Raw genomic sequence first — 25128 nt, 5'->3', positions numbered from 1 at the left:
CAGAATGGGAAGGGTGCTACAGTTTTAAACCACTGCCAAGAGCCCCGGTACAAAAAGTAATGTTTCAAGTTAGAATTGAGCCTGAAAGGAAACCTAACATAACTGGATTAAAAAGAAAGTAGTAGTATCACTGCAAGTGCGGACCACTAGATGCACTTTTCCTAAAATGTAAAAAAATATTATTCTACCATGTGAAGCAAGTTATTAATGAACTAACTTAGTTATCAGGTGGCAAACAGTATGCCATAAGTGAAAGTGACTCTATTCCAAATGTAAAAAAAGAACCAAACTATAGAAAGTACGGTGGTAAGCATACTTCAAAAAGTATGTTTTTATATATGTTTCCCTTTACGCTTATGTTTTCAGCAAGCAGAAGATCCCCAGACTACACATTTAAATTCATTTTAAATACAACGTATTACATCGTTTAACCAAACTCAGCATTAGTTTTAACAACCAAAATGAACACATATTTCTGTGTAAATGTTATTTTAATGACTCCCTGCTGCACACATGCAACACTACCCAATATCAATAAGAATAAGGCAATCTCCTGAATGCAAAATGCCAGCTTAATTTTCCTACACTCCATAATTTCTACTTATCAAAACCTGTATTATTTGGAGGAAGAGGTCATCAAATTATGCTTATAATGGCAGGGACTAATTTTACATTGTTCTAAAGTTAGGCATCATTTATTCTGTCAGCAGCACACTATAACGCATAATAAAAAAGCTACTAAAATTTAGGCAATGAAGACCCAATGACTTTTCCCCCACTTGAATTCTATTGAGTGCATGGTTAGATGATTTTCCAAAACAGTATGGGAGGTAGTAAAGGGAGGACTTGCCCCTTTCTCTAACAGAAAGACCCTACTGCATCCCAGATCCTAGCATGAATGGAAACAGCCCTTCAATTTACACAGGGACAAGTCTGGGTCCAATCCATTATGTTGCCACCAGTACCAACAACCTGAACAAGACCATCATTTTAATATGCAGTAGGCAACTGATATCTTAAAAACCACATGTTGTATCCAACTAAATAATTGCATAATGTCTTCCACAAGTGCAACAGAACTTTTCCTTCCTCTCCTTCCTCCACATTCCAGAGGGCAGATTTGTGGGCACCCGAGGGAAGAAAAGTTGTTCCACACATGCAATTATTTTAGTTGAATACAACTCCACAATTTTAAACAATACCTACAAAGAAAGGTGGTAAACGTTTTCATCAGAAGAATGAGATACCACTGTTACCAACAGTTAGGTATCTATTAAATTACAGAAACCTTTTTTTTTTTTTAAAAAAAAAAAGGAAATTCAAATTTCTATGCACAGTATTGCTCTGTTCAGACATCATGTTAAACCACAGTTTAGCATAACAAGAACAAGCTACAGTGAGGTTTAGGTTCACACTCTCTCGCCCCTCCTCCTGTATGGCCACAAAAGAGTTCAGAAACTCTTGCTTCCATTGTTGCTTTTCTATCGCTTGCCATGTTGTCCAAACCAACAAACTGATTAAGGTCTACTATGCTTGTTAGTCAACTTCAAAAATGGGATATGAAGATATTTGTTTAAATGAACTAGTTAACTTCATCACAGTTTAGAGTTAGGACAACACACTAAACTGTGATTAACAGGAACCAGAAGTGAATAAGTTTCCAATCTCCTCAGAGCTACACCAGGTTTTTATCACATTATACTATGATTTGCATGATGTCCAAACAAAGCCAATCAATGTGTCCAGATGCCACCACTGATGTGATAAATCCATTTCTTAAAAGCCATTCTTTTCATAAAATGTGTGAGTAACACAATAAAAAGCTAAAATACCAAGCAAAATAGGTAGTTTCAAAGTGTTAATTATTATTTTAGATGATTACCAGTAAGGGGAATACAGAGTTCTTTGGACCTATGAAAGTAATATTTTTAAAGGTTTTTGTTTTCCAACTTATTTTTAATAGGCTCATGCTGTTTTTATCATGTGACACAATTAGTGATGAGAAATACAACTTCCCAATTTTGTAACTTTTAAATAATGTCAGGGAAGCATAAGCCACTAAGTCATCCTGTTTAAATTTTTACAACTTCAATACAGTGGTACCTTGGTTTAAGAACAGTCCGGTTTAAGAACAATTTGGTTTACAAACTCTGCAAAACCGGAAATAGTGTCTTGGTTTGAGACCGTTACCTAAGTCTAAGAACGGAATCCAAATGGTAGAAGGGCACTGGCAGCGGGAGGTCTCATTAGAGAAAGTGTGCCTCAGTTTAAGAACAGTTTTGGTTTAAGAACAGACTTCCGGAACAGATTAAGTTAGTAAACCGAGGTACCACTGTACTTGTAAAGTGTGGCATTTTCAAGTAAAGCTTTGAATACAACATTTTAAAAACACATTAAGTGACCTTGATTTCCTAATCAAACATAAGTGAAGCAATTTTATTTCCTGATTAAATATTTCAGTTCAACTACTTTTCACTACTGGGGGTAAAACTTTTTTGAGATTTTTAAATACCATGTAAAATTATTATTGTATACTTTTGGTTAGTTTTGTTTACTAAATATAAACCAAATGTATTAATCAGAACCCAATTATTGGAACATCAGAAAAAAGCCAACTGCATTCTTCCAAAAAAACCACACATGAGTGGATAGTATCAGGAAGCTAACAACATATCCCAGAGAAAATTACATACCTCCATCTAGCAAACATCACTGTTACTATCCCCCATACCAAAAAATTATGCATCATGTTTATGCAGCATGTTAGCTATTCAACCAGTTGGAGCTATCATTTTTTTTAGTGCAGGTGCCACAGAAGTTGTTCAAAGTTAACCAACAGATTGCCTGGTTTTTGTGAGAGGGGCAGCAGGAAATGCTCCAGAGAAACCTCTTCTGCATATCTATTTTGCAATGTTGCAACATGAAGCACACTTACTATGCCACAGACGGCACAGAACACAGCAATTATTTATTTCAGTGTAAACATGAATAGACTCAAACTATTACGCTGGGTAATCACAGCTCATCACTATTTTGTTTACCCTAATTTCTTAAGAAAGTGTAGCTCAAGAGCCTATAATGTTGGAAAGTTGACAGGGTGCTTTTGTGGTTAATTTAAAAAAGATAGTCTGGGTGCTAGACTCCAGGACATGAGAAGCAGGTGTCTGATTAATGAAACATCTGAACAACAAAAACATATACCTACACACACACACACACCTGTTGCCATGTGGTTTTCTGCAAAACCCACACTGCTTACTAGGTACCCAGAGACTTTTGCTCTCAGTGGGAGATAGGTGATCCGAGCTCTCTCGTTTTATAGTAGAGATATTATCTGGAATGAACAACGGAGGCTCATCTACTGAAAGGCTTCTGCTGCTTCTCCTCTGTCGAGGCTGAAGATTCCTCTCTAACTTTCTGAGTTTCAGTTTCTCTTTTTCATCCTCTTTCAAATTATCCAGAGGCACACCTGCGGAATCTCTTTTCCCTCCTTCTTCTTTAACACAATTATTGGCTTTAAGAAGGGGGTGTTTCAGTAACTGCTTCTGGTTGTGGTGTGCTAATTGCCCCTGTTTAGGATGTGCTGGTCCCGACACTGTGTGTGATATTTCTTTTGAGCCCGCATGATGGCTGGAAGACTTGTCGCTTGCTCTCTCTGCGGACATCTTCCGTACCTGTGGTGGGATTTGGCCCCGTGGAATGTTTTTCCCTAACAATTGCAGAGGCTTCTTTAATGCCATTCCAGATTCGCAGCCCTGGGCCTTCACATCTTTATCTGCATGTTTTTTCTTAACTTTCACTGGCTTATGAAAATGCTGGAGATCCCCATGCTCCTCCACTTGATGCTTCAGACTTACTGAAGATTGGCTGCGAACAGCTGACACAGTATGTGTTTTGCCGTGAAGCTCTTGGTTTACGGAAGCTGTTTTCTGCTGGGCAGCTGTAGTTTTATTTTGTTTAGACTTGGGGTGCTTGGGCTTCAAATTTTTTACACATTTTGATAAAATGCCAGTATGCTCATCTTCCTGCAAGCCTGGTGACTCATGCACTCCCATTTTTACACTGTCGGCCTCCTGATGCATAGCTTGGACTGGAATGTACTGAGCAATACCATCTTCTAAAGTATTTGTTTCTGATTTGGCAGAAGTGGCATTGACACCTTTTGAATCAATCTGGTCAAGTTCCATGCTACCTAAAGGAAGATCTTTCAACCCAGCCTTTCTAGAGTCATCTGATGGCTCTTTTCTGTCATCTGGCAAGCTGATCTGATGAGCTGGCAAGCTTGAGCCACAGGCAGGCTTTCCATCTACAAAACTGGGCTGAACTGAAGGGGTTTCCTGAATTTCACTTGCGTTCTCATAAGCTGTTGTAACAAAAGGAGTATCGGCCTTCCCTGTTTCCTTGCTTTCCTCATCCATTTTAGTTTCATTCAGCTCCTCAGATTCAATGTTTGCCTTTTCATCTGAAGGCATTTCAGAAGTGAATTTATTAACCATGGTCTCATTCCCTTCATTTTTAACTAGACTGTTATTTTGTGTTTTATTAGTTTCTGTAAAGGCAGATGCTTCCAAGCCTACTCCATCACCACCATAGGGTAGCACAACTTTTGTCACGCTTTCAGTTTCTTTAGTTGGGGAACTGGTCCCTGGTAAGTGAGAAGAATTCCCTACTTCATTAGCTGCTTCCTCTATTTTTGTCTGATTAGGAATTTTATGTTCACTATCTGCTTTCACTTCATCTGAAGTTGCACAACACACAACCCATTCTGCATTGCTAGAAGGTGGTGGTGGTGATAATACTTCCAGTGCCTCTTGTTCTTGGCAGGATTCATTACGACTGTGCTCAGTATCTCTTGGATGCTCTTTGGCACTACTATTTTCCCATTTAGTCTGCCCTTTATCCTGCTGTTTCAGTCCTCCCTTTTGAGCAGATCCAGACTTCACAGCTGATTTTTTGGGGTTAACAGATGGTGACGCATTTGAACGTTTGGCTAGTGTGCTCTGCCGCAGACTTCGTACTGGTTCTATTAAAAAAGACAAATGAAGTGTTTAGTATTTTTATCTGTCTGCCAAATAACAGACAAAAGGAACAATTCTGTACCTGCTTACCTGGAATGAGCACAACTGAACTCAATTGGACTTACTACAAAGTAGACATGCATAGGATTGCATTGCAAACTAAAAATAAGATTATTCATATAACTTAACATTGTGATCCTAAGTTTATCTTAACACATTAACAATTTCTCATTATCTCTGGGAAGACTGTTGATGGCAAATAATGTACTTCCACTTAAAATATAAATCTGAAGCATTTATAAGTGATAAAACACAAGAAGAAAGAATATATATAACTACATTTAGGTATCTGAATGTGTTCACTCAACAGTGAACCAAGACTCCAATACACTGTTCAGCCCACACTAAATCAAATGCAGAGATTTGCTGTCTATAAATGTGAACTTCCTCAGAAGACCTACCTTGTGTCATTAGACGTGGAGATTTTCTTGGCGATTTGACTGACGTTCCATCCATTTGGTCCCTCAAATTCCTGTTAGGTGAAAGATCATCTTCATCAATGGTACGGCAGGAAGTTTCCTTAACTCCTTCATCCATAATATCATCAAGTCCAACAACTAAAAATAGAAATAAAAATCCTAAACCTTAAAAGTATCTATTAGGGCTGCAGTCTCATGAAAGTAGCTGGGAGACTTAAGACTAACTAAAGGGAAATGATGCATGGGGAGGGGGCACAGAGAGAAATAAGACTGAAGGGATAATTAGGAAGCATGATATACAAACTATCCCACTGGGCAGGTAAAATAAGTAGTCATCCAGAGCAGTATATTTCTCATACATGGTCCTTGAGAAAGAGTCATAGCCAATTTTAAAGGACTCACATTTTATTGATTTGCCACAGGAAGTTCTCAGTCCTTAAATGATCAGCTGTCCCCTCACTGTCCCTTCCCACCTAAGAGAAAGAGAATTTAACAATGGAAAGAGCTGATCCAAAAGTGACAATCTCCTTTACCTTTTTAATTTTAGAGATTTGCTTTTAGATTTTTAAAATCCAGAACATGTTAGTCTGCATCATGAGAATTATTAATAGATGACTCACCTGCTAAGCTCCCAGTCAGAGACTGAGAACCATAGCCTAGGGCTGCAGCCCTCTGACACTTAACTGGAATATGCCCCACTGAACTCAGTGGGATTTATTTCCATGTAAAAATGCACAGGATCAATGTTAAATGCCATATTCCTACCCTCTTACTAAGGCCAGTTCACACATGAGGAGTGTAAGTCAGGCCTGCACAACTTCTGTTCGGCCAAGCTAAACAGCCCTCCAGTTATGTGAGCTGCAAGATACTCATCCATCAATCAATTCATTTCTAGGATTGAACCCTCAAGCTCATCCATGGAGTGACTAGACCCACTCTGTTCCCTGTGGTGAATGCACTGGCAAAGCATACCCCTCCCTCAGGAGTCAACTTTAACAAGTGGGCTGGATTGCCCATGAGGCAGGTGGTGGGAGATAAAGGTCTGTGTTAGACAGATGCTCCGAGAGTACATCAAAAAGTTCCTTTACTATCCTGGGATGCAATTCATCCAGCCCTGATGAGATAAACTCATTCAAAAGTAGCTGGTGCTTTTGTCCTTACGTTTCTTTTTCCTCCTTGTTATTTCTAGATAGCCTAACAACATAATCTACAAAAAGCAAGTCCTGTAAAAAAAAGTAAAAGAAAAAAACATACCCCAAAACAACAAACTAAAGGAGACATCAGAATATCACACTTTCAAATATGATTACAACTGCCAATTATTCACAATGCCCTAAGAAACTTTTAATTCTAATCCTTCTCCAACTTTTCTTCCCCTACATGCGACAAAGCTGTAGGAGGTAGTGTGACCATTTCCATTAGCACCCATACAAAAATCTGTTTCACTTTGGCATCTTCCTACCTATACTAGGATTCACAATTTTAAGAAAGTCATAACAGCTTTTGCAGGCAAAGCTAATCACTCAGTATCTCCTTAATTTGTTTATCTGAATTATTTATATACTGCATTTAATGGGTGATATCCAACCCCGCCACCCCATTTCCCCCCTCCCCTCCCCAAATCTGCTTTGAAGTGGTAGGGAAAACCCCAGAACACATCTGGCGGCAAGCGGGGGGTGGCAGCGGGGAAGTCCTTTTGTGCTAGTAGAAATCATTGTGCTTACAGGGCAGTTCCTTAGCACTACACTGGATACAAGCCTTGTATACAAGACAGTGTATACAAATACATTAAAACTACATTAAAACTCATTCAACTTCAGGCCAAAATAAATATATTAAGTTATAGTGAAATATGCCCAAAATCTATACTTCTCTACAAAACTGCCACTTTAAGAATAGTTTCAGCATCTGGACACCAGTTATTTTGACACCTGCAGTCATACTCCATCAATGTCATATCAACCCTAGGAATCAGCAACTGAGAAGCCCTATGTTAAAACTGGCCCCTTAAGAGATGCCCCTGCTCATACTTCTATTCACTTTGACCTGCATTTTTAAAAGAACTACCCACAAGGATAAAAGGAAAGGAAGGAGAACAGCATATTAAAGCGGCAGTGGGGGGCGGGGAAGGATCTTCCACATACAACCCCTTCTGTCTCCCTTCACTTCCATCTTTACCAATCTGAAGACTCAGAAAGAAGAGGTAGACTCTGTAACAAGGCAACAGAGAAAAATACTTCTGCAAGCCTCCACTATCCAACAAGGAAGGGTGAATGGAGTTCTCCCCACCCTGCCCTACTGTTTCATATACTGTGTAGTAAGCGGGTGAATAGACTTGTCCCCAGGCATCCTACATTCCTCACTATAATCTCAATTTTCATTCACAGGAACATCAGCTGCTATCTAATGTTCTGCACATTTTTGTAAAAAAATCAAAAAGATACAGGACGGAAAAAATCAAAAGCAACTGTTCTGAGACACCAGAAGAAATGCCTCCTAACTGCAAAATCCCGCACACGACAGCAACTTTTAAAGAAAAGAGGATTTTCATAATTTCAAGGCCTTTTCAGATGCAACAAGACAGAAAAACATAATGGGTAAGAAGCACTTGCCGCCATTATCTTCTAGAATAAATGAACAACAAAATGATTAGGACAATAAAGTAAATTAGTTGGATTAGGAATCACCACACGCATAATGTGGAAATATTTAAAATACAGTATCTTCCTAATTAAGGAAGTAGACAGTGAACGTGACATTTCATCAGCTCTGCTGAGAGACCAGCTCCACTGAGCTGCTCCTCTCCCTCAGTTATTTCCATTCCAGGGGGTCTCATAGGAACTACTATATAATTTTAAAAATTGGTCCTAAGCTTACTTGTTTTCTCCCCCATACCCCAATCCATTTTATATCATGTCTTTTAAGTGTAAACCTACTGGTAATGACTATTGCATTTTTATTTGATGTCATGTAAGCCACTATAGTAGGGGACGCGGGTGGCACTGTGGTGTAAACCACTGAGCCTTGGGCTTGCCGGATGGAAGGTCGGCGGTTTGAATCCCCGTAACGGAGTGAGCTCCCATTGTTTGGTCCCTGCTCCTGCCAACCTAGCAGTTCGAAAGCACGTCAAAGTGCAAGTAGATAAATAGGTACCATTGCGGAGGGAAGGTAAATGGCATTTCCGTGTGCTGCTCTGGGTTGCCAGAAGCGGCTTAGTCATGCTGGCCACATGACCCGGAAAAACTGTCTGTGGACAAACACCGTGAGCGCCGCAACCCCATAGTCTTTCGTGACTGGACTTAACTGTCAGGGGTCCTTTACCTTTAAGCCACTATAGGAGCTTTTTGAGCTGAATAAAAATAAATGCTTTAAATAAATATACATGCACACAAACGCCAGAAAAAAGTAATATACCAAACTCCAAAGGAAACAAATGCAACATGCACTGGAAATGAAGCAACAAGGGATGAATTCCAACTACCAGAAATCTGACAACATAAAAGAAAATGTAGTCATAACGAAGAGTCAAGTTTCTACAAGTACTAAATGATTATGCTTTGGAAGAACTAAACGTGGAACCAGTAGGGAGGCATTTCTAGTCAGTAATCCATATCCTTTAATAGCCTAATCCTCATGGGCCATTTAGACAGGTGGGTGGGACTGCCCACTATCAATTTCCAAACATCAGATGACACATTTTGCTTTGCCTCTGAAATTTTAACTCAAACCACTTGGGTAAAGAAAGGCACATATCCATTTGGCTCTGCCAGTATTATGCATTAGCAAGTAATATTTGAAAAGACTGGAGAATATCATTAAATACAATTTTACATTTTGCTATTAGCAAAGCTATTGTACAAAGCAAGTGGATAAGGCATGTGTCCTAGAAATAACTGCTATAACACAATCCCTAAAGTTCTAAAGTTCTTTGTTTTGTTTTTGCTGGCCTGGTGGTAGTATAATGTGTATTTTGTATGTATACAATTTCAAGTTGCGGCTACATTTGAAGGTGACCCGGAAACTATAACTAATCCAGAATGCGGCAGCTAGACTGGTGACTGGGAGTGGCAGCTGAGACCACATAACACCGCTCTTGAAAGACCTACATTGACTCACAGTACGTTTCTAAGCACAATTCAAAGTGTTGGTGCTGACCTTTAAAGCCCTAAACAGCCTTGGTCCAATATGTCTGAAGGAGCGTCTCCACCCCCATCGTTCTGCCCAGACACTGAGGTCCAGCACCAAGGGCCTTCTGGTGGTTCCCTCACTGCAAGAAGCCAAGTTACAGGCAACCAGGCAGAGGGCCTTCTCGGTAGTGGCGCCCGTCCTGTGGAACGCCCTCCCACCAGATGTCAAAGAAAACAACAACTACCAGACTTTTAGAACACATCTGAAGGCAGCCCTGTTTAGGGAAGCTTTTAATGTTTGATGTATTACAGTATTTTAATATTTTGTTGGAAGCCGCCCAGAGTGGCTGAGGAAGCCCAGCCAGATGGGCGGGGTATAAATAATAAATTATTATTATTATTATAAGTTAAATCCCTAGCATCTATTTAAAGGAGTTAAGGATTATTCTAGATGTTTGCTCTTAAGACATGGGACTGTACGCTGCTCCGACGTGTTCAAAATTAGCCAGATGCTTTTTGCTACTGGTGCACATCCAATTGCAATTACATTGAGCTTTCTGGGTGCCATGTTGGCAACTACAGTTTAAAAAACTCTATCCTACTCCATAATTCATACCATTTTCATTTCCACTGTGCATGTTTCTCCTTCTTGCATACTGGAGCAAGTGAACTGTTATAAGAGCAAGCTACAGAGATCATAGAATCATAGAACTGTAGCATTAGAAGGGGTCCCAAGGGCCATTTCATCCAACCCCTAGCGAACAGACATTCTGTTGTGGCAACCGCAACATAAGATTCAAGGTGCCATTAGGCGACCACCTTATATACCAGAATTTCTAGCACTGGTTCCGCCTCCTTGTACTGTTTCAGAAGCAGACTTGCACCTATATAAAAATGTAACAGGGGGCCCTGGGTCCCATGCCACCTGGATATTGCCCTGCCTGTAAGTTTGGATATACCATGTCAGAAAGCTTCTCCTCCATGCACCTGTGTCCAGAGGTTGCTCTACACAGAGAAATGTCAAGTAGCCAAACCAGTCCCAAGAGAAGTATAAAGGTAAATGCCTCTAACAATGCTCACCATTTGTCATTAGCTTGATTAGGTAGACTGATGGAAGAGCAGGATCCATTCGGGTCTTCCTTGCATCTCAAGCAAGAGAGCCAAGGGAAACAGAAAACCTGCCAGACAGCTTCACCACACTACGAAACAATGGTCAGTATCTAAAGAAACCCAAGAACTTTCACCCAGTGGATTTTAATAAATTCAATAAAGTTTATTTAAAAATTATTTCTGACTTCAATAAACTTTCACGCTTGGGAAAGTCTCCTGAGTTTGCCATGCAGCAAACAAGTCAAAGCCCCAGTGGGCGCACAGAATTAGTTGAATGAAACTATGGATCCTAGCCAAAGAGCATAGAAACATATGCTAACTAGTATTACACTAGCTAGGGGATGAGGGGAAGGGAGAAAGACATGGAACAAGATGTCAGATTGTAAACACCCTTTAGGAGCATATATCAAAACAAATACAAAAAAAAAAGTTCCATTTGCTATTATATCATTAGGAGGATAGCTCAGAGAACAAAGGTCTTAGAATATTAAAAGCTATATTTTTAGAAATGCAATGGTAGGTCTGTAAGAACTGTCAACCACCAGCGCAAACTACTAGAGGCAAATATTAGGGTAAGGAGAAAAAAAGGCATCAATGTTTATATAGAGAACAGGGTTACCATATTTCAAAAAGTAAAAATCCAGACAAAAAAGTTGTTGAGCTTCTTATTTTGAGCCAAAGTTGAGGTTTTTTTTGCAAAACTGCAAAGAAATAAGACATTTTTGAGCTATTTCTAAGGAAAATCAGCAACAATGACCCAGCCAACATGGGCTGCCATATGTCCAGATCTTCCAAGACATTTAGCCGATTTCTGCTCAGACGCTGCTTGCAGCTGCAGTATTCTCAATATGACCGGGAAAATTCAGACGTGTGGCAACCCTAATATATAGGATGCCTTTATATTAGGCTTCTAATCATGCTAATTAAAAAATGGGGCTGTAGAATTGAAAGGCAGCACACTCTGCTCTGTACGATCAGTCAGGATATCAAGGGCCAGTGGGAAGGTGTTCCTCTAGCATCCCAGGAAGAACATCATGTTAAGGAGGAGACCAGCCTCATCCCATCCATTGAGAATAGAAGGGGCAGCTCAAGGTGTGCTTTCCCCACACCTGCCAAAAGAATTGTCAGCTCCAGCTACCAATTGCCCCAAGACTGCAGAAGGAAGGGAAAACAGAAACTCAGACCTCATCCATTGGCCAAAGGAAAAAGAGCCGCCATCTGCTATTCAACCAAGAACACCAGCAAGATAAGATCAGGTAGGCCCAAACTGGAAACAGATGCTTACAGCTCAGCACAAAATAGATTTATGAAATCTACATGTACAAATGCCTCAGTGTCTTTCAGATCAAATACCCTGCGCTATACCCTAGGATACTCAACTATCTATTAGATTTTGCCCACTGAAAATTCAGAAAAGTGTAAGCTGACAATGGAAACTATCAATGCCACCTGCTAAGTTATAACATATTGCATGTCAGGTTCTTAAAAGAATTTTGTTAAATCCAATAGTGTCCCTCACACTAATCAAAGGCTGTTTGATCCAGCAGGTGCTTTTATCAGTGGAATGGGAAAGGAAATTGTTTTTGCTGATTCCCCCTCCACTATGCACACCCCCAAAACTCTGTTCCAAAGGACTGAAAGACCTTTTACAATAGCATGGGAGATGGAGTGGGGTGGCTGCAGGGGGAGCAGGAAGTGGAAAGATTTCCTCCCACCTCCCTACTGATTGAAAATCTATGCTGGATTTAAAAAAAAACCAAAAAAACACCCTTTCAGCTTGAAGGACACCAGTGGATACAAACTACTAGAGTTAAGTTTGATACATCAAATCTAAACTGTGAAGTGCCCCAGCTGCTTCAGAAACTTCCATAAACTGTATCTCCCTTACCCCAGCATTCCAGGGAGCTGGATATCAAGCATTCAACAAGGTACAGTATGTTCAGAGATCTAAGAGAGCACAAATGGTGCACTCACACTGGGGCAACTATGAGGCACCACAACTATGACATCCAATAGAAGGTGAGAGACGAGGAGTAGGGCTTGGGGGAGAGATTTTGGCATCACACAGGGTGCCACTGAAATTTGGAACACCAAGGTTTGCCACTGCTATGTTGGTTACCGTCAAACTATTTCTGGCTAGGACTGTGGCTTTTCTGACTAGACATCCAACGCTTGCTCAGCATGCACAACTTAATGGGGAAGAGGCAGAAGCATAAGCCAAATTGCTAGTAAAATGTTTGATCAATTCCCTTTCTATAAAATCTGTCAAAATCAGTGATCAAAAGAGAAAAGTCAACATAGCTACTACTATTTTCCAACAATATTTGCAAGAAATTGTCAGTGTCTACCAAAAAATTAATAATGGGGGGTTGCTTTTTCTGCATCTCTGCGTAACTGTTCTGTCCCCAACCAAATCCCAAGTATAAAAATACCATTATTAGGAGCCCACTGTGGCCATAACAGGAATCCTGGACTGGAAAAGTACTCAGTAATTTTCTACTAAGGCCATTCAGTGTAAGGTTCATTGATTAAAAGATGATAAAAGCATAGTTAAAGACTGGTTTCTTAAACTGTTTCTTCAAAACAACAGCATTTGCTACAGTTTGACCCATGAAAACAAATAAACAGTAGTGTGGCACACATGTATTATGGTGTAAAGTTTTGTGGACTACAGTCAATTTCATCAGAAGCCAAGTTAGTCTTAAAATGGTACAAACTGTTGCTGCATCAGACTAACAGAGAGAACCTATACAATCTTACTCAGAAATAAGTCCTACTGAGTTGAATGGGCCCCATTCATTCCCAAGTAAGCAACTACAGAATTGTTGCCTGAGGTGGTTAGCCCTCTGGAAATCATTATGTCTGACCAATGTTTCTTTTAAGAGTTTTAAACACATTGCCTTTGGATGGAAGTTCAATTTTCATCAGCAGCCACTTTTAATGCTCAATGATATGCAAAACATTTTTTTCCTCTCCCAGGCTTTTTAAATTCCTTGCTTTTAGTTCTTAAAGCTATCTTGTATACTCCTTGCTAATTTTAAAGTGTTGCTTACTGATTTTACACTGCTGTGTGGGTTTACACTGCTTTTTATTAACCCTGCACTGTGTTGTTTTTTAATTGTTTGCATTTGTATATTAAATTAACAAGTATAGAAATGGTTAAATAATAAATAAATAAATGCCATGAAATTCCTCCTATTCTTTTCCACACTAATATTCAAGGAGGAGTTGGGTGAACAGCAGCTGCCCGCAACAATAACATGGAAAAAGCAGGATGTTAGGATCATGTGGTGGCTAAACACTTGCTTAGAAGGGAGACCGAATGCTTGCATGGGTTTGAAAAAGATGTGTAATTATTTGCAAAAAGACATATAGATTCCAATATATCAGTAGCCTAAATAAGCTGCAATCTCTGAGGTGTTCCTTTGCGGGAAGTGCTGCAGGTCATTGGCAGAACATCTGCTTCTCATATATAAAGTCCCAAATTAAATTCCAGGCATCTCCAGGTAGGACTAAGAAAGACTCCTGCCTGAAATCTTGAAGAGCTACTGCCAGTCAGTGTAGACCAGGGATGTCCAACAGGTTGCAGTCAATCACTGTCGATCATGGGCTCATTTTCCTTTGCTTTTGCCCAAAAGCAAACGGCCCCGCCTCGCCCCCTCTTCCCTCCCTGCATTTTCTCCTGATCTCTGGAATGGAAGAGGGAAATCCAGAGCAATCTTTTGATCCTCCTTCTATTTTCCCAGCCGCACTTCCCCTCTCTAAAACAAGCTGAACAACTTTGACCTGAACCCCTAAAAAAAGGTGGTAGATCACTGCCTGGTTTTAATTCTTAATTCTGAAAGAAGTACCGTATTTTTCGCCCTATAGGACACACTTTTTCCCCTCCAAAAATGAAGGGGAAATGTGTGTGCGTCCTATGGGGCGAATGCAGGCTTTCGCTGAAGCTTGGAGAGCGAGAGGGGTCGGTGCACACCGCAGGGCTGTCTATGCTGCGGATAGCAGCCTGCTTCCCGGAGCATCGGGCGCCCTGAAAGCAGAGCGCCCGGCGCTTCGGGAACACATCCACAGCCTAGGCAGCCCTGTGGGAGGTCCCACAGGGCTGTCTATGCTGCGGATAGCAGCCTGCTTCCCAGAGCGTCGGGCGCCCTGAAAGCAGAGTGCCCGGCACTTTGGGAACACATCCGCAGCCTAGGCAGCCCTGCGGATAGCACCCTGCTTCCTGGAGCGTCGGGCGCCCTGAAAGCAGAGCGCCCGGTGCTTCGGGAACACATCTACAGCCTAGGCAGCCCTGTGGGAGGTCCCACAGGGCTCCCTATGCTGCGGATAGCAGCCTGCCGCCCGGCGCGAGGGGCGCCCTTGAAGCAGAGCGCCCCGCACACCAGACAGACATCCGCAGCCTAGGCAGCCCTGTGGGAGGTCCCGCAGGGCACCCTACGCTGCAGATAGCAGCCTGCCGCCCGGCGCAAGGGGCGCCCTGAAGCAGAGCGCCCCGCCCACGAGACAGACATTGGCCAGCCCCACAAGCTCAGGGACAGCAAGGAGGCGCAGCGCCGCCATCCCACTGTTCCTCGACCTGGTTCGGTTTCCCCGACCTGGTTTTGGGGGGGAAATAAAGGGGGGGGGATTTCCTTTATTCCCCCCCCCAAAAAAAAACTAGGTGCGTCCTATGGGACGAAAAATACGGTAGATAGCAGTCCCTCGGGAGTTGGCCACTCCTGGTGTAGACGATACTGAGCTAGATGGACCAATAATCTCCCTCAGTATAAGACAGCCTGATAACGGTGCAGTGGAAAATAACATTTCCACTGTACCTCCTACCTCCAGTCCTGACCACTGGAAGCAGAAGGGCCCAGTGGCTCTGCGCTCCATTCAACCCCATTGTTCCTGGCTGGCAGTCAACTTGAATGTTAACATTAAAAGTACTTAACATAGTAGGCACCCCAAACAAAAGAAACATTTTATAGTAAATACCCTAAAAGTCATCCAAAGGAAACTTTCTGAATTGAAACACCATCTACCTGATGACTGCATATCCAATCTGCTCTGTAAACCCTTTAATGACGATTTGCTGCCACTGTGAGGAGCCTTCATAAGAGAGATGTTTCCAAATAAAGAACTGTGAGGGGAGAGAGAGCTTGTGCTGGCCATCAGGCAATGGCTTTTTCCACCTGCCTTGCCCCACCCTCCAGCCCTAGGAGCATTTCCCAGACAATGACTTTGAGAAGAGCAGAAACAGCTGGGAAAAGAGAAGAAGAGTTCAGGGCTTCTTCTTTTTTTAGTAGTTTTGTAAGTTGTGTGTCCTTGTTTCTCAATTTGATCCTTTTACATGGTGCTGTATGCTTTGAGGTATTTTATGCACGGTAATTTGCCATCAATTTTATTGATTATAGTTTAGTAATTATTTATTGCAATTGTTAAGTGCGAACTATTTAACTATTATTTGCTGATATTTAATTTTATTATTTACTATTATACTCTAATGGATTATTGAACACCACTTTACTCAATGCAAGTTGTTTATTTTAAAGTTATGCTTTTATCATGACTTTTTTGTATTGGATCAGATTGCTAGGTGCGTGATCTTTGCTGTCTGTTTTATTGAATTCTTCAGCTTGCAAACTGCCTTCCTAAATAGGAATATAGAAAGGCGATATACAAATTAAAAGTTAAATGAAATGAAAGTACCTCAGTCAAATCAAGAGGTACACCTTCTGAAACGAGTGCAACCTAAAACTGCAATGCTATGCAAACCAAATCCCTATTTTAGTAAGATAAACACTATCTGAAAATAATCCTAAGTATTCCTCTTCACAACTTATTTTAAAGCTCCTCAATAAATATAATGGTTACCTCAAGTGAAGTGAAGGAAAGCTAGTGGTTTAACCTTAGGCTCCAAGCCATGAAGCAGAGCGGGGGGAAAGGATTCATGTTTTCAGAGCAAAATGGAACAACACCAGCTTCTGCTCTATTCAAAAGTGTATACTTGAAAAATATTAAGATTTACCTGTTGAACAAGGCATCTGGAAATTGGGATCAGTGCTATCCAAAACAGGCAAACAGAACTGAGCACTTGCAGATCCTAGCATAGGGTCCTTATCACTGAGCATGTTCTTCAGCGAATCCTCTAAGACATTTTGACTTGTACTAAAATCCTCACAGACTTCATTCTCCACGTTGGATCCTAGAAATAGGGCATCATCTAAGTGTTCAGTAGGAATTAAATGATTAAATGTATCAACTATATCCATGAAGACTCCTGTGTGTCTTTAATCCCTATAGAAAGACAAGAAAAATACCATAAGAAAAATAAGCTATGAATTATAAAATTACCTAAAAATTATTAATAAATTTGATCTGGCTTTTTACTATTTTGAATACCTCTTCAAAAATAGTTTCTTTCTCTTTTTATTAAAAAATTGTATTTCTTTATTTAAAATAATTTTCAACAACAAAAAACTTAGCAATTTAATTTTAGGTTTGGTAAACTTTATATATGGGTCAAATGCACACATGGTAACCTGAGCCACGGAGGGGGCCATATTTACAGAACAAAAGCACTGTAGTTTCTCCCCACTTGCTAATTTTGCAAACTTTTTTTGAGAAGCCTGAAGTAAAATAATTGTAAAGGGTTTCAGAACATACCCTTGTCCACTGCTTTTCCCCTGAAACCCCCTGCTGCACCTCTTTTTCTCTCAGTAAAGTTTCCCAGGTATGGGGTCTCCCACATAAAATGAGAAAAAACAGTGGAGAAAAGAATTGTGATGTGAGCAAAAGCAGCGAGGGAAGAATTAAGTACCTCACACCCACCTGCTTCTATTCCCCTAGAAACTGAAACCCCACCCCTATCTAACTGCAAGGATCAGTCAAGCTTTGCAGACCCATATTTGCCACCAGAAGTGTACATCAGCCCTAGGTTTACATTAAAAAGTAAAGCATTCAAATATGGATGATTCTTATTTGATCATCTTGTCAAATAGAGAGCTAATCTTTTTAAATCCCCACTGAAGTTGACTAAGTTGTATATTAACTCTGAAAAACTGTAATCTGAAGGGAGAATCAGTATCTCAGATATGTCAAAATCTGCCAACATAATGTGACAGCCATCTTTCAATCCAAAACAAGTTAAGATATGTATTCCTATATTAATTCAATTTAATACTTGAAAAATAATATTAAGCCTTATTATAAAAGTTAGAGTAATTTTTATGAAGCTCTTATCCAAGATAAAACAGTATCAGCACAGACTAACATATCTCTCCAGACATAAGTTGTTGAATTAAAACCAGCCTCAATTCAAAAGACCCTTTTAATATGAAGAGCATATAAAACTCTACCATTTACAGTTATGATAGGCAACTATAACAAGTCTAAGGAGAGCTGAATTTTAGCAGAGTTTTATGTCTGCATACAGAAAACAGTAAATGCTATGGAAATGTACAGGGGATGTATGAACTTCCCCTTATAAGCTTCAATTTCAACAGTCAAACCTTCAATTGTTGGGAAAGTTTTTAGAATCTCTGCAAACTAATTTAGCTGAAAGACTCAAAAGCATCATGGCCACCACACTTTTGGCAAAGCTTCTAAAGCGTTGCCTACTGAAAGAATGCCATTTTCTAATTAGGTAAATGTGATTACTTCAGGTAATTGTTGCTTTTCAATTTGATTATGCAGAAGTCATAACACTAACTGCATTGTCATAGAACTGCTTGACTGATGCCACCAACTGTCAGGATTCAATTCAAGTTTAATGAGAGTTTGTTGTGCTTGAGGTCTGCCACAAAAACCCTTGGCAGTAATTATGATATACCACAAGGTACACTGTTGTTTCCTATTATAAGGGCGCTAGGAAGCTGTTTCTGTTCACAAGACATTTACAACTTTGGAACCAGCATTGGTTACTTCATCTTGCCTATTTAAAGGGCTACATCCACAAGGCATCACCTGTAAAGGACTCTTATCTGAAACAATGCAGCACTGTAAAAATCTAGAAGTCTCTGAATGCTCTAAGCAGCAGCTTTGTATCTATCTTATATCAGCTCTTGTCTCTGTAGAAGCTGGGTCATTTTTCAAATAGAAGCATTCTGTGTAGTTAGCTGATGTCTGCAAATGGGAGTCTTTGGCAAAAGACACCCCATTTCCCTTATGCGCTCTCTGCCACCAGTATCCATCACTCAACATTCATGGCTAACTCCTAGGAGGAATGATAACTTCTAGTTGGTAAAATATCAAAGCAATCTTCCAAACTCAAAGAGTGACCGGTCCCTACATTTTTTTATACTGTGCACTACATATTGTGCATTGCAACTGCTATCAATATAAGGAATATTACAGAGAATGAAAAACAAAAATATTATTCTCCACTCAATTTAACACTAGTTAGGTGTCCCAGATCATCTGCAGACATCAGTCCAGGAGATTCTAAAAGATATGCAAAAAGCCTTATGAGTTCCATAATCTTCAAGGTACCATTTGCAAGTTATAGACCCACTATTGGAGGAGACCCAAGCAGCCCAAGCTCATATGAAGAAGCTATCTCTCAACAATCCTCAGGAAATCACAATTCTAGATAATTTCCGCTGTTTTTAAGTGCCTTAAGAACACAAGAATAGTACTGCTGAATCAGACCAAAGGCCTATCTCCAGTGTTCGAAATTAGCAAGGGGCCAGGCACATTTTGTGACTGGCATGGGTCCAATTGCAACCACAATCCACTACCCACAATCTCTAGATGCCAGGACAGAGCCAGAACACAACAGAAATGGAACTGCAGTGATGAATATACTTATGCCTCAGTTAATTCTCAATTGCTTAAAAAAAAGATGTTGCCTTCTCTTTGATTAGAGTGTCTGAGGATTAAAAATACATTTCAAAATGTCAAGGATGAATTGTGAACATTAAACAAGAACCCACCCACGAGTGTGACTCAAAATATTTAAGCCAATATCTGATTTCAAAATCCACCTTTACAGATTCCAAAGTGGAATTTGAATGTCATATTAATTTCAATCTCACTAAAGGTGTCTTGTGCCTTCCAAACCCCAGACAATTTCACTCAACAGGTGCTTAAGCGAAACCACAAGTAGTAGGTCACGTTTTCATAACTTCAGTCAGTACCCATGATTTGTGGAGGACTGCACTATGAGTAAGATTTGCCTATGCAGATAATACAGAATACTATCAATGTTGTATCACAATGTATTTCAAGTCAACAAGTTTAATTTCCAAAATTAAGGAAACAACACTTCCAAGCTAAAGTTTCTTCACTTGTTCAGCTGTACTTTAAAACAATACTAGATTGCTCTGCCACTTCCCTTTTAAAAAAGCATACACATAAACACACTGCAACTATAGCTGAAATTTCAGTAACCTCAACCAAAGTAAGTCAGGCTCTTTCATATGGGGCAGTTTCCTTTGATCCTTAGCACACTTACTTGAAGTAAGTACAAGAGAAACAAATTGAATTTCTATGTAAAGAATTCATGCTTCGTCCATTGCTCATGCACAACTGAATTGTCTACATTTCCAAAAATTGAGGGTAATCCACCTAATCAGAACAACCTTTAAGGAGCTATGTCCCAACTATGGTATATCCACCTATGTTGCTTAGGGGTGCAAAAAACAACATGTTTATAAGCCTTCCAGCAGGCTGTAATATAGGGCCACCAAGTTTGGCATGCCTTCCTGAAAGGCTAAAAGAAGCAACGGTGATCATATGAAACACTTCATCAGTCATCGACATAATCTAGCAGGAAATCAAAAGCCGGAATACAAGGATCTATGGCTAGAACAATTCAGTCAGGTGTGCAGTTTCATTTTGTCCTCTTCCAAGCTAGCCCAGACAAATGTGTCATACAACCAGGATACTTCTTCCAAAAACAGAACGAACTGTTTTCATCTCAAAATGCCTAAAAGCATGCCAACTAGTATGCAGTTTTTAAAGACTGGGGTAGTGCACATTTTCATTTATTTCAATCAATTTCTATCTCATTCATTATCTAGTTCTCAACACACATATTGGTGATTTGAAAGTATGACACCGTGAACCCATCAGAATAAAATAACCATGTTTTTAGAAGTAATGTAAAAAGAACATATGCTTAAACCATATCCAGTCTGATAGTGTATCCAAGAAACACTGAGACTTGAACCACAATGTAACTCTAAGAGAAATGAATTCCAAGACTGCAAAGCAGCTACTAAAGACCTCTCTTCAAACCCTTAGGGCATCGATTTGGCATACAGATGATGCAGTCCAAAAGAGCACTCTTCATCTACTCTAAAATGTGTATGTTGGGGCAGGAGGAGAGAAATCTTTGAAGTTCTACAATGAGAAGGGTGCTCCACATGAAAACATGCAAGGTCACAGCACTGAACAGTACAGGGGAAAACAGGAACAAGTTGTTATGGCTGGGGTAGAGAGATGCAACGGAAGTGAAACAGGTAACACAGTAGTGGTACCAAGAACAGTAAGAATTCCTTACTTTATTTACAAGCCAAAGTAGTTTAAAAGGAAACGGCAGTTAAAGTCAACCTGAAAATTATCTGTAAATTAATACAATTAACATTTCAGATGAATTTAACTGCCATGACCTGCATCCCTTTCTGTTGCTTATTTTGTACATAATTTCAGTGGCATGGCTATATTGTGACAACACTTTCCAAAACTTTTTTTCCCCCTGAATCAAAGTACTTTCTCCATCTTAGTCCATTATACACACTACAGAATAAGCAACCAATGCACAGAGACTGTTGTGTATATATATATATATATATATATATATATATATATATATATATATAACACCTACTGGCTACTGAGATATCACAAAACACCACAAGTGCTATGGATGCACTCAGCAAAATGTGCAGCAGTAACATTTCTCATACCCAACTATAATTACTTCAGTTACAGATAGGTAGCCGTGTTTGTCTGCCATAGTCAAAATAAAAAAAATCCTTCCTGTAGCACCTTAAAGACCAACTAAGTTAGTTCTTGGTATAAGCTTTCGTGTGCATGCACACTTCTTCAGAAGAAGAACTGGTCTGGGCTGTTTAAGACCTGAACATGTGATAGCTACATTTTCATAATAACAAATTATCTGTAGCATTTGATCACAGAGGAAGTTGATGAGGAACAAGATGGAAAGTTGAGAGGCAGGGGGCTCTGCAGCCTTTTCACAGCATGTCTGAATGCTGCAACCAAACCAATTATTATTAGATGGATCAGAGTATGTTTTAGGCATCCCTAAAAACCTTGCTCTTAAAGTAACCATAAACCAGCAACATTAAAACACATAATATATCAATTAAGAACTACACCATGAACAAGTGCTAAAAGTTATTGTAAAGCAAGTCTGAAAAACTGAAAGAAGTCAGATTAGCCTCAACCAGGGCCAGGGCCTTTTCAACACTGGCTACGCCTGGTGGATCGCTCTGTCTCATGAGACCAGGGCCCTGCGGGATCTTCTTTCTTGCCTGTAAGACAGAGTTGTTTGACCTGGCCTTTGGCTTGGAACCAGCCTGATTCCCTCCCCCTCTTTCCTTTTCCTTCTGTGATGGAATCCCTATTTGGGGACTTCCCTGACTTTTCTGGCCCACGTAGGACCTGTCTGGATAGTTGGCCTTGGTGAAGATTTGACGTTTTCTCCCCCCAAACAGTTTTTGATCTGCGCTTCCACTGAAATGAGGCTGCATTTTAAGTGAATTTAAGTGCATTTTAAGTAGTATTTTAATCAATTGTTTTTATACCTGATGTTAGCCGCCCTGAGCCCGGTCTTGGCCAGGGAGGGTGGGGTATAAATAAAGTTAAATAAATAAAATAAATAATAAATAAAAATGTTATACTATAAAAGCGTATCTTACATTTGGTGAAAGATTTTTAAGTGGCTGAGCAATTCTCAAACTTACACTTTAAAAGTATAAAAATCTAATCATTCTTGAGAAGGTTCTAAATATGCACATTTCAAGTTGAAAGGCCAGAAATGCTTAGGATGCAATCAGTAAGAAATATCAGTGAAAACATCCAAGGTTTGTTAGAGAAGCTAATCTGCAAATGATTAAGAAAAAGACATCAACTTATAGACCACGCTACTGTAGTAAATTCAAAAAACATAAGGAACAAGCATATGAGCAGCTGATCAGTGTGAGTGGGAGGGTGAAGACAGGCTTGAGTAATGTAATAAAAAGTCAGGTGATACTACTGGCTGAACACTCTGAACACTTGGGAATGTGCAGAGTGTTTTGGAGCAAGGCAAAGGTAAGGGTGTATAAGCAAGAACATTTGTTGCCAATTAGTTATTCACCAACTCTTATTTTCTCTACCTTTTCAATGCATGCTTAGGTGTAAAGTGTGATAATACAAGTCCAAGTGGTCCTGAAGAACAGTAGTTATTCTGGACCAACACACACACACACACTGCACAAGCATGTTGATAAATAACCATCACCAGAGGAATGAAATCTGCAAGGTGGACACAAGAGATGGAGATACACCAGATTTGGAGAATCTGTGTCCCTCCAAATGCTACTACACTACAATTCTCTTCATCCCTGGCCTGGACATCTGAACATGTTTGCTAGGGCCAACGGGAGCTGGAGTCAAACAACATCCAAGGAAGCACAGCTTCTCCATCCCTACTATACACATGAGAGTTAAGTTCTATGGAGCTCAAGGGGGCTTACTTCTTCTGACTTACAGCACTTTTCTGTGTGACAGCATTTTAGTTGTCTGATCTGCCCTGCTGCATTTTAAAGCTATTATGACTGGGTCTTATGCTTGCATGACCACTAGGAACCACCACCCCTTCTCCCTCAACCCCCAAGCACAATATAACTAACTAATGAAAGGCAGTTACAGATGGGTAGCCGTGTTGGTCTGCCATAGTCAAAATAAAAAAATTCCTTCCTGTAGCACCTTAAAGACCAACTAAGTTAGTTCTTGGTATAAGCTTTCAGTTTAACAGATACTTTAATAAACAATTCTACACTAAAAAAAAAGGCCGAAATCCTAAAACACTTACCAAGGAGGAAGTCTCATTGGACTCGCTTGGCCTTACTGCTGAGTAAACCACCATGGCTTAAAATATGGCTAGCTAACACTGTTAAACTGGGGGTGGTGGGGGGCCAGGGGAAAATCGGGATGAATTAGCAGTCCCCAAAGGGAGCAGCGAAGTGGTATTCGGAACAGAAGGGAAAGGGATGGGGAAGCTGTGCCACAGGCCCTCCACGGGGAGCACGAGGGGCCCTTGCTCCTGGGGGAAGCCTGACACGGGGCACACGAGGAAGGGGGCGGGGTCAGGAGCCCCCGGCGTGGAGGGGGGGGAGGCGGTGGTTAAAACAGAGGAGGCTACGAAGACCCGGATGACGGGGGGTTCGGGCGGAGACTCGTTCGTGGCGGGGGGGGGGGTTAGTGCTGCACGCGCGAGACTGGATCCGTTCACTACGAATAGTAACCCCCACCCTCTGCCCCCGCCGCGCGAAGCTTCCCAACTAGGCCGCGCTCCCGAACCCCCCTCCTAACGCCGCCGCCCAGAGATTATATTTACCTGCCTCGGCTAGGGGCACGCGCTCCCTCTCTTGGCCGGCTACTGGGGTTTTTTTTTTTTTCCTCTCCCCCCCCCCGCGCTCCTTTTTCTCCCCTCCCCCTCCCTTCTCTTACGTCTCTTTTCTTGCTCCGCAGCCCCAGGCCGGGGAGGAGGGATGAGGGGGGGAGGAGGAGGAGGAGGGAAGGAAGGAAGGAAGGAAGGCTGGCTGGCTGGCTGCTGTGCGGAAGTGGAAAGGGCACGCGGAGGGGGTGGGAGTTGGAAGTGGGCGGAGACAAGAACGGACGGACGGGACTGCTTCGGCTGGCTAAAGGGGGAAAGAAATACAGTACGACTCCCCCCCCTACTCCCGTCCAGCAGGTGGTCTCTCCCGCTCGTGGGCCGGCTGGCCGCGTGCCGACGCTGGAGGCCCCGCGTGCCTCACTCGAAAGCGTCGGGTAGTGAGAGCCGGAGGCCGAGGTCACGTGACGGCGCTGTTTTACCCTGCGCGTGGCTTTGCGCGTGCGCTTTGACGCTTGCCTTCCAGCTCCCGCAATAAATAAACGTATTTCGAGTTTTCTGAGCGTGGGACGGTTAATTTGTTTTGTTTCTTCTTCTCCTCTTGCGTACAGACCTGTGCTGCTGACTGCTGTTGCTGAATAATATCTTCCTCTCGTGCGACCCTCTCCCCCGGGTTTCACTTTTCTTAACGTTTACGGTGCACCACCTAACGCACGTTTTACTCGGAAGTAAACCCTACTGAGCTCAATGGTATTTTCTTCCCGGCAAACGCCTGCGGGGTGGCAGCCTGAAGAGCCTTTCGCTATGACATGGAGCTTGTGTACGCAAAAGGTCTCCTAAGGAAATTCATT

At 41.1% G+C, this 25128-nt stretch overlaps 1 protein-coding gene across 17 annotated transcripts in view; it reads right to left on the bottom strand.

The window, feature by feature from the left end:
* Positions 1 to 24904, bottom strand: part of PHF3 (PHD finger protein 3) — a 45309-nt gene extending 20405 nt beyond the window's left edge. The window contains exons 1-4 of one of the 17 annotated variants that reach the window (XM_081187048.1): positions 24394 to 24904; positions 5900 to 5970; positions 5480 to 5550; positions 3220 to 5023 (exon numbers count right to left, since the gene is read on the bottom strand). In XM_081187048.1, coding sequence (XP_081043174.1) covers positions 3220 to 5023; positions 5480 to 5550; positions 5900 to 5901 — 1877 coding nt within the window. In that variant the 5' untranslated portion in view covers positions 5902 to 5970; positions 24394 to 24904. Of the gene's footprint in view, positions 1 to 3219; positions 5024 to 5479; positions 5636 to 5899; positions 5971 to 16741; positions 17011 to 23755; positions 24045 to 24280; positions 24355 to 24393 lie in introns of those variants that run through there. The other 16 variants (XM_081187043.1, XM_081187055.1, XM_081187056.1 and 13 more) reach the window with 16 other exon arrangements.
* Between the last annotated feature and the right edge of the window lie 224 nt (positions 24905 to 25128).

The sequence above is a fragment of the Podarcis bocagei genome (assembly GCF_964188305.1).
Source record: "Podarcis bocagei genome assembly, chromosome: 3".
In the NCBI taxonomy this organism is placed as follows: Eukaryota; Metazoa; Chordata; class Lepidosauria; order Squamata; family Lacertidae; genus Podarcis; species Podarcis bocagei.
This window is presented reverse-complemented; position numbering and strand designations above follow the sequence as displayed.